Genomic DNA, 10,902 nt, shown 5'->3' with positions numbered 1-10,902 from the left:
CAGGGAATCGCCCGCAGCAAGAGCAACATCATTGATATACACAGAGAAAAGAGTCGGCCCGAGAATTGAACCCTGTGGCACCCCCATAGAGACTGCCAGAGGACCGGACAGCATGCCCTCCGATTTGACACACTGAACTCTGTCTGCAAAGTAATTGGTGAACCAGGCAAGGCAGTCATCCGAAAAACCGAGGCTACTGAGTCTGCCGATAAGAATATGGTGATTGACAGAGTCGAAAGCCTTGGCAAGGTCGATGAAGACGGCTGCACAGTACTGTCTTTTATCGATGGTGGTTTTGCAGCTCTTTCAGAACATCTGCTATCTGGATTTGGGTAAAGGAGAACCTGGAGAGGCTTGGGCGAGGAGCTGCGGGGGGGGGCGGAGCTGTTGGCCGAGGTTGAAGTAGCCAGGCGGAAGGCATGGCCAGCCGTTGAGAAATGCTTATTGAAGTTTTCGATAATCATGGATTTATCAGTGGTGACCGTGTTACCTAGCCTCAGTGCAGTGGGCAGCTGGGAGGAGGTGCTCTTGTTCTCCATGGACTTCACAGTGTCCCAGAACTTTTGGAGTTGGAGCTACAGGATGCAAACTTCTGCCTGAAGAAGCTGGCCTTAGCTTTCCTGACTGACTGCGTGTATTGGTTCCGGACTTCCCTGAACAGTTGCATATCACGGGGACTATTCGATGCTATTGCAGTCCGCCACAGGATGTTTTTGTGCTGGTCGAGGGCAGTCAGGTCTGGGGTGATCCAAGGGCTGTATCTGTTCTTAGTTCTGCATTTTTTGAACGGAGCATGCTTATCTAAAATGGTGAGGAAGTTACTTTTAAAGAATGACCAGGCATCCTCAACTGACGGGATGAGGTCAATGTCCTTCCAGGATACCCGGGCCAGGTCGATTAGAAAGGCCTGCTCACAGAAGTGTTTTAGGGAGCGTTTGACAGTGATGAGGGGTGGTCGTTTGACTGCGGCTCCGTAGCGGATACAGGCAATGAGGCAGTGATCGCTGAGATCCTGGTTGAAGACAGCAGAGGTGTATTTGGAGGGCCAGTTGGTCAGGATGACGTCTATGAGGGTGCCCTTGTTTACAGAGTTAGGGTTGTACCTGGTGGGTTCCTTGATGATTTGTGTGAGATTGAGGGCATCTAGCTTAGATTGTAGGACTGGCGGGGTGTTAAGCATATCCCAGTTTAGGTCACCTAACAGAACAAACTCTGAAGCTAGATGGGGGGCGATCAATTCACAAATGGTGTCCAGGGCACAGCTGGGAGCTGAGGGGGGTCGGTAGCAGGCGGCAACCGTGAGAGACTTATTTCTGGAGAGAGTAATTTTCAAAATTAGTAGTTCGAACTGTTTGGGTATGGACCTGGAAAGTATGACATTACTTTGCAGGCTATGTCTGCAGTAAACTGCAACTCCTCCCCCTTTGGCAGTTCTATCTTGACGGAAGATGTTATAGTTGGGTATGGAAATCTCTGAATTTTTGGTGGCCTTCCTGAGCCAGGATTCAGACACAGCAAGGACATCAGGGTTAGCAGAGTGTGCTAAAGCAGTGAGTAAAACAAACTTAGGGAGGAGGCTTCTGATGTTGACATGCATGAAACCAAGGCTTTTTTGATCACAGAAGTCAACAAATGAGGGTGCCTGGGGACATGCAGGGCCTGGGTTTACCTCCACATCACCCGCGGAACAGAGAAGGAGTAGTATGAGGGTGCGGCTAAAGGCTATCAAAACTGGTCGCCTAGAGCGTTGGGGACAGAGAATAAGAGGAGCAGGTTTCTGGGCATGGTAGAATATATTCAGGGCATAATGCGCAGACAGGGGTATGGTGGGGTGCGGGTACAGCGGAGGTAAGCCCAGGCACTGGGTGATGATGAGAGAGGTTGTATCTCTGGACATGCTGGTAGTAATGGGTGAGGTCACCGCATGTGTGGGAGGTGGGACAAAGGAGTTATCAGGGGTATGGAGAGTGGAACTAGGGGCTCCATTGTGAACTAAAACAATGATAACTAACCTGAACAACAGTATACAAGGCATATTGACATTTGAGAGAGACATACAGCGAGGCATACAGTAATCACAGGTGTTGAATTGGGAAAGCTAGCTAAAACAGTAGGTGAGACAACAGCTAATCAGCTAGCACAACAACAGCAGGTAAAATGGCGTAGACTAGGCAACGGGGCCAACAGATAAAACAAACAAGCAGAATGGAGTACCGTGATTAATGGACAGTCCAGCGTGCATCAGCTATGTAGCCAAGAGATCAGTGTCCAGGGGGCAGCGGTGGATGGGGCAGGGAAGCTGGACTGGCGAGTGTTATCCAGGTTAAAAAAACTAACAATGACTAAATAGCTTGTAGCTAGTTAGCTGGTTAGCTTCTGGAGGTTCTTGAGTGTGTTCTAAAAATTAAAAAAATAATAGCGATTCCGTATCACATTGGTTGAGGCAGGTTTCCGGAAGGTATAAACAAATTAAATGTCAAAAGAGATAGAAAGTAAATATGGGTCCAGTGAGCGTTTGGGACGCGGCGATTCAGGCGGTTAGCAGGCCTGTGCTAACAAGCTAACAGTTTGTAGGCCCGGGCTAGACAAGGTAGCAGTTAGCGGACCGGAGCTGGACAAGCTAGCAGTTAGCAGGCCGAATTAGCAAGCAGGGAGATAGCGAGGGCTAGAGAGTTAGCCTTTGGGGGACGTCGCGATGGGGTGAGTCTGTTTATTCCTCTTCATGCGGTGACATCGGTAGACCGGTCGTGGGCCCGGGTATTGTAGCTCAGGAGTATGCTACGGTGGTAGCACAGGTGCGCAGGCCGGGCTAGCTTCAAGCGGGGCAAGTATTAGTGTTCGAATCCCATCTTGTGGCGAGAAGCAGGACACGGGGGGTTTTCTGCAAAGGGACCAGGACGACTGATCCGTGTAAAGGAAAGAATGAATGGCCATGTATCGTGAGATTTTAAGTGAAAACCTCCTTCCATCAGCAAGGGCATTGAAGATGAAACGTGGCTGGGTCTTTCAGCACGACAATGATCCCAAACACACCGCCCGGGCAACGAAGGAGTGGCTTCGTAAGAAGCATTTCAAGGTCCTGGAGTGGCCTAGCCAGTCTCCAGATCTCAACCCCATAGAAAATCTTTGGAGGGAGTTGAAAGTCCGTGTTGCCCAGCACAGCCCCAAAACATCACTGCTCTAGAGGAGATCTGCATGGAGGAATGGGCCAAAATACCAGCAACAGTGTGTGAAAACCTTGTGAAGACTTACAGAAAACGTTTGACCTCTGTCATTGCCACCAAGGGTATATAACAAAGTATTGAGATTAACTTTTGTTATTGACCAAATACTTATTTTCCACCATAATTTGCAAATAAATTCATAAAAAAATCCTACAATGGAATTTTCTGGCAAATTTTTCTCTCTCATTTTGTCTGTCATAGTTGAAGTGTACCTATGATGAAAATTACAGGCCTCTCATCTTTTTAAGTGGGAGAACTTGCACAATTGGTGGCTGACTAAATACTTTTTTGCCCCACTGTATATATATATAATATTTTTGCAAGTTTCATTATTTTTTTATGATTTATATGTATTGTAGCGACCTGCACAGACAGCTGTGTGTTATGTGTTAGGCTAGTAGGTGGTTGTGTTGTACTTAGTACCCAGTGTTCGCAGGGTCCGACATGCCAATCAACCTGCTATCTGCCAATCACGGGAATGCCTGGAATGTTCTGATGCCGGGCATCCTGGCGGTTGGCGGAGTGGCGTAGAGGGGGGTTGGGCAGGGGGATGGAGCATTGGAAGTTAAGACAAGGTTTAGCCTTTGTTCTCTCTCTTACGTCTGGGCTTCACAAGAGAAGGTCACGATTGGCTTGTGGGTTATCTTTCATTTATTTGGCGTGGGCTAAGGCCAAACAGTTGCCTGTGTAAAGTTGGTTTAATAAACCGTCAATTCGGAAACTCAATCCTCTGTCTGGACAATTGTTCCTTTATGAGCTAGTCAGGTCATTACAGTATATATATATATATATATATATATATATATATACAGTGCCTTGCAAAAGTATTCGGCCCCCTTGAACTTTGCGACCTTTTGCCACATTTCAGGCTTCAAACATAAAGATATAAAACTGTATTTTTTTGTGAAGAATCAATAACAAGTGGGACACAATCATGAAGTGGAATGACATTTATTGGATATTTCAAACTTTTTTAACAAATCAAAAACTGAAAAATTGGGCGTGCAAAATTATTCAGCCCCCTTAAGTTAATACTTTGTAGCGCCACCATTTTGCTGCGATTACAGCTGTAAGTCGCTTGGGGTATGTCTCTATCAGTTTTGCACATCGAGAGACTGAAATTTTTTCCCATTCCTCCTTGCAAAACAGCTCGAGCTCAGATGGAGAGCATTTGTGAACAGCAGTTTTCAGTTCTTTCCACAGATTCTCGATTGGATTCAGGTCTGGACTTTGACTTGGCCATTCTAACACCTGGATATGTTTATTTTTGAACCATTCCATTGTAGATTTTGCTTTATGTTTTGGATCATTGTCTTGTTGGAAGACAAATCTCCGTCCCAGTCTCAGGTCTTTTGCAGACTCCATCAGGTTTTCTTCCAGAATGGTCCTGTATTTGGCTCCATCCATCTTCCCATCAATTTTAACCATCTTCCCTGTCCCTGCTGAAGAAAAGCAGGCCCAAACCATGATGCTGCCACCACCATGTTTGACAGTGGGGATGGTGTGTTCAGGGTGATGGCTGTGTTGCTTTTACGACAAACATAATGTTTTGCATTGTTGCCAAAAAGTTAAATTTTGGTTTCATCTGACCAGAGCACCTTCTTCCACATGTTTGGTGTGTCTCCCAGGTGGCTTGTGGCAAACTTTAAACAACACTTTTTATGGATATCTTTAAGAAATGGCTTTCTTCTTGCCACTCTTCCATAAAGGCCAGATTTGTGCAATATACGACTGATTGTTGTCCTATGGACAGAGTCTCCCACCTCAGCTGTAGATCTCTGCAGTTCATCCAGAGTGATCATGGGCCTCTTGGCTGCATCTCTGATCAGTCTTCTCCTTGTTTGAGCTGAAAGTTTAGAGGGACGGCCAGGTCTTGGTAGATTTGCAGTGGTCTGATACTCCTTCCATTTCAATATTATCGCTTGCACAGTGCTCCTTGGGATGTTTAAAGCTTGGGAAATCTTTTTGTATCCAAATCCGGCTTTAAACTTCTTCACAACAGTATCTCGGACCTGCCTGGTGTGTTCCTTGTTCTTCATGATGCTCTCTGCGCTTTTAACGGACCTCTGAGACTATCACAGTGCAGGTGCATTTATATGGAGACTTGATTACACACAGGTGGATTGTATTTATCATCATTAGTCATTTAGGTCAACATTGGATCATTCAGAGATCCTCACTGAACTTCTGGAGAGAGTTTGCTGCACTGAAAGTAAAAGGGGCTGAATAATTTTGCACGCCCAATTTTTCAGTTTTTGATTTGTTAAAAAAGTTTGAAATATCCAATAAATGTCGTTCCACTTCATGATTGTGTCCCACTTGTTGTTGATTCTTCACAAAACAATACAGTTTTATATCTTTATGTTTGAAGCCTGAAATGTGGCAAAAGGTCGCAAAGTTCAAGGGGGCCGAATACTTTCGCAAGGCACTGTATATATATATATATATTTGACATTGATTTAAAATTTGCAAATTGTCTTAGTCTCATAGTGATGAGCCTATAAAACGTAGTGCACGTGACATCCCGACAATTTTGAGAAAAAAAACACTTTATATCGGAGTTGTCTATTCATGACATAGGAGGTGAGGAGGTTGACAACCCTAATCAAATATTCAAAAATGTATTACAATAATGAATGTATCCACCAATCCAAAGAAAGGATAGGCGGGAGCTAGACAGCCCGCGGTGCCGCTTTGTGGACAACGACTCCCATTGTTATGGCGGGGTCGAGACATGTATCTTATCTGAATATTTTGATACTGTAGTGTATTTCCCCATATTCTCGCGATGATTACAAAATAAGAAGTTTCGGCGACAGATGCTTTAAAAAAAAAATATATATATATATATATTTTTTTTTACCGCCAGTGGCCACACAGACAAAAAAGCGCACCGGCGGCGTCTGGGACATGCCAGTAGTTTCAGCTATCACAGCTATAGCGTGTGTTTACAAGTTAACCAGGAGTTTGAAGTGCAGGTGGAGTTGCAGCTTTTGTCGGGTTCTGCTTTTTGAATCATAAAAGCAAAGTTGACTAAATAGAGGTGCTGCGCGTACCAGCCAGTTTTGAACATTGACAACCACGCCAGTGACCTAGTGCATGTGGAATGGCAGCTTCCCGGCTGGTAAAAGGTATTCTGAAGAACAAGAACAGCGGGACAGGCATCAAAGTGGGCCCGTCCGAAGAAGTACCAGTAGAGACTTCAGAACAAGCGGCGCTTGGACTTCTGGAGGATGACCCACAGTGAGTATATAGTCAGTTAGCTAGCTTACAGTCTTGACACGGACAGTCAGGCTAGGTATCTAAGGCTAGCTAAGTTAGCTATTCCAGTTTGTTAGGCATGGGTGCTGCCCTGACTAAAAACGGTATAGACTTGTTAACGTCGTCAGCAATGTTCCAGGGGTTGCACATAATTGGCTAGTTAGCTAGTAAGTTGTCATGCTTGCTTTTCTGATTTCCTCGTCTCGTTCTTTTTATGGCTGTTATAACGTTAGTTCGCTAACGTTACCGTGCCAGTTAATATTTGCTAACCAATTTACTAGTTTGCCCAATACGTTAGAAAGTTAGCAACAAGCACAATGTCTGCTTATCAGCTGAGAAAATGCTAAAGTATCTAAAATCTTATCCGGCTTCTGACCTGTAAACAAGTGTAAATGTGTCCGTGTCATCAGGCAACTTGTTAAAGGTTGGTGAATGGGCTGGTTGACCTGCAGTTGGCACTTGGCACAGCCATTTTACCAGCAAAAAAACGACGTCCCTATTTAGAATGGGGGAGTCGAATGAATGGGCTGCTGCAGGAGCTCTTTCTAGAGCGACCGGTTATTAAACTGTTTTTAAAGCTAATTTTCACATGGCTTATGTCCAGGGTGGAATATTAGATATTTTTTAAATCACAGGTCAGCAGGATTCTTTTAAAGTTGAATAGATGGGTTAGCTGACAATGTCACAAACGATGCGCACGCTTCAATGGTGCAGAAGCCCATGTGTTGTGTTTCTTGATGGCCAGATAGCTAGCAACAATGACAAGAAGCTGCCATGTGGGGAATCGTAGGTGGTTTGACTCGGGTAGTTAAAATAAAAAAAAACGTTTTCTTGATTTTAAAACATTTAAAAAAAAAACTCTAACAACTGTAACTATGTATTTGAGACAAGTGCTCATTGTGCAAATGTATTTGTTTTCAATAAACATTGTAGATTAAATATAGTATACATGTCAACAATCTAAGCCAACCCTCTCGGTTTTGCCCCATAGTTGAGCATGGGTTGGTATTGTTGTTAAACAACCAACCTGTCTATACACACACTCAACTCGAAGACTTGTTTGTGTTTACTATTTGGGCATGACATTTAGAGTATGTTCAATGGGGGACATTGAATTACATTGTTTTTTTGGTTAGAATATGGTAATATTAATGGTTGTAAATATGTACTTTATTTGGGTGAACTATCCCAATAAATTAAGACTGTAGAAAATTCTGCCTAGAGGTGGTTCTTCAAGAGTTTTGGCCACCCCCTGATCTGTTTTTCTCAACTACTGGTGGTTTGAATATGTTAATGTGGCAAACAACCCCACATTCAAGAATAATCAAATTAATATCAATCTATAGGTGGTTGAGGCTGATTTTCAAAACGTGGCTATCATCTTAGACAAGGCATTTATGCGTAGCAGCTTGTGCACAATGCTAAAATGACATAACAGGATATTTGAGGTAAGATGCATTAGTCACATTTTTTTTTTTTGCCCATTGTAGGAGATGGGAATTGTTCTAATGACTAGGCCTATCAGCTATTGTGAAATACCCGATTTAAAATGGTCTCCTGAAGACAAGATGACAGTCTAAATCTGACCCACCCTACACCCAAACAAAATTATTTTTCAATGTGTTATCCCCCCACTAGTATCAGTTACATATTTGTGTTCACAATCGGTTTCGGCAAAATGTTCATAATAGTTATCAGGTCACACTACGAAAATTCATGCTGAATGCTGTTTTTTCGTTGTTACAGCCTAATGAACCTTGTGCTAAATTGACAATGACTAAACGAGATGATATTTGATAGAGCGTTCTTACTGAGCGGTGGATGGCAGCTGTAGGCTCGTAAGCATTCATTCAAACAGCACTTTCCTGCATTTGCCAGCAGCTCTTCGCTGTGCTTCAAGCATTGCACTGTTAGGCTTGAAGTCAATCAACTCCTGAGATTAGGCTGAATACTATAGTGCCTATAAGAACATCCAATAGTCAAAGGTATATGAAATACACATGGCATAGAGAGAGAGAGTCCTATAATAACTACAACCTAAAATGTCTTACCTGGGAATATTGAAGACTCGTGTTAAAAGGAACCACCAGCTTTCATGTTCTGAGGAAGGAACTTAAACGTTAGCTTTTTTACATGGCAAATATTGCACTTTTACTTTATTCAACGCCGATACCGATTACCGGAGGACCCCAAAAAAAGCATATACCTATTACTGGAGGACCCCAAAAAAAGCAGATACCGATTAATCGGCTTATTATTATTATATATATATATTTTATTATTATAATAATAATAATCGGCCGATTAATCGATATCCGCTTTTTGGGGGGGGGGGGTCCTCCAGTAATCGGTATCGGCGTTGAGAAATCATAATCGGTCGACCTCTAGTGAATTACACTTACTGCATTGGCGACCAGCTTCAATGAAAATGCAACACTTAAATGTAGCTGGCTGTCTTCTATGAGTTGTCCTCAAAGAGTGATAAAGTAATTTTTGCCAGATTCCATGTGGTTTTTGAGCTGTGCCTGTTGTATTTTTTTATTAGTTGTCACATTGCTGGAATTCCCCAATGGGCTCGGAATTGACCAGGTAGAATGTGCAGCTTGCACATGTGCAACGGGTAAAACATGTAAATCGCACAGCCAAGTTAAAGGGTTGCAAAATGTGACTAAATGGTCGCGGTCTGGAACCCTGCTTATGATAGATAGTTAAATGAAATATCAAAATAAAGTTGCACATCATGTATAAACTCCCATCAATTGAATGGGTATATACCAATGTTTCGGCATCACTGTGCCTTTCCCAGGGTAATGTCATGATTACTTGAACCAGGTTATGAAGACAAACAGTGCAATTAGTGCAACCAATGACAATAGTGAGGTGTGTCATAATGATTAAGTTAATTAAAATGAATTTGTGAAACTTAAACTTGTTTTTTTATGGCATATTTAAATATATTAGGTTTTCATATAGAAACATCATTTAATATTGTACATCATATTAGCATCAACATACATTGTTTAATTCAATTTCACAATTGTTTCGTATTTCATATTTGTTACATGTAAATGTTTGAGAAAATGGCCCGTGAATGTTTTGGTACCTACTGGAGAGCTCTTCTTTGTCTACACCCATTCAGTTTCGTTCACACCCTCCTAAGCTTTAGCCCCACCAATCTCTTTAAGGCTTTACATGTGAGGCTATGTACTAAACAACCAAAGATTCCAAGACTAAAGGCTGGTTTATACTACGGTTGTGTTCGTACATTTTTAATCTGGAATGCCAGAGTGTGCTCTGGGCGTTTTGTAAAATCAGAGCGTTTCGCTCTCGAAGTGCACACTGGATGCTCTGGCTGAACTGTAGGGTTGTTCCGAGCGCTCTGACCTAACAGTCAAGCACCCAAGCTAACATTGGCTAACTTGATAGCTACATCCAGACACAAATGAGAGAACAGCTCACACTGACCATTTTACTCGCCCTAGCAGTGTTGGTGACTGCAACTGTGCTGCTGGCAACAATTTTTAATTACCCTTTTTTTTGGCAACGTTTACTGACACTGGCCATATTCAATGGGTGTTGAGCATTTGTAAATTCGTTAGTTATTCTGCGCTCCGGCACACTCAGACGAGAGGGCTCTGAAATCGGAGTAGCTAGCCAGAGCGAATTTACCAGCTACGTCTATACATGTCTAGCAAAATAATTAATCACAACTCATATTGTTAATACCTTGCCTGAATCTGCAGGCAGCTAACCAACCAGGTTCAATGTTAGCTAGCTAATATTAGGCTATAACTAGCAATGCAAATAGCGCTGAGATACGAATAATATTACTACACAGATCATACACCTAATGTTAGCTAGTCACCCAGCTAACGTTAGCTAGCTAATGGTATACTAACTGACGTTTAGAAACATGTAATATCTGAAAATGTAGCTAGCTAGACTCTTACCTGTTTTACATGGATGGATGCTTCTCCCGCTGTCACAGATTTCATGGTTGCCCTTAGTTTGAAGATATAATCTGGATAAAAGTGTTTTATACAACACCCCAGTGTTCTCTTTTCGACTCTGTCTGCATATTTGCAGACAATCGGCAGAATTATCATACTCTTGTACTCTAATTCCACTGATTTCAAAACTCGGTCCTCCTGAAAGTGGAGAGCAACACTTATGCAGTTCTACTATGTGATATCTTTCAAAAAAGCAGCCTTAGAGAGGATTATCTAAACATACTGACCAGCTCCTATTATAGACCGACGTGTGCTACATGGCAGATGAATCCGAACTCATCTCTCGGCATATCCAGCCCACTCATTATCTCAGCCAATCATGGTTAGCGAGAAGGTTGCTGACTTTTTCCATGGCTAAACCAACTAGGCTCGTCATTTAACAATTTTATTCATATTTACAGACGGCA

General features: G+C 42.8%; 1 protein-coding gene across 1 annotated transcript in view; it reads left to right on the top strand.

Moving 5' to 3' along the window:
- Positions 1-5,898: 5,898 nt before the first annotated feature.
- The window catches only part of LOC109902255 (protein phosphatase inhibitor 2), a 25,013-nt gene continuing 20,009 nt past the window's right edge, over positions 5,899-10,902 (top strand). Inside the window, exon 1 of the mRNA XM_020498466.2 lies at positions 5,899-6,467. Coding sequence (XP_020354055.1) covers positions 6,331-6,467 — 137 coding nt within the window. The 5' untranslated portion in view covers positions 5,899-6,330. The remainder of the gene's footprint in view (positions 6,468-10,902) is intronic.

This window comes from Oncorhynchus kisutch, linkage group LG13, assembly GCF_002021735.2.
Source record: "Oncorhynchus kisutch isolate 150728-3 linkage group LG13, Okis_V2, whole genome shotgun sequence".
Lineage (NCBI taxonomy): Eukaryota > Metazoa > Chordata > Actinopteri > Salmoniformes > Salmonidae > Oncorhynchus > Oncorhynchus kisutch.
The sequence above is the reverse complement of the archived record's forward strand: the minus strand, read 5'-3'. Positions and strand labels throughout refer to the sequence as shown.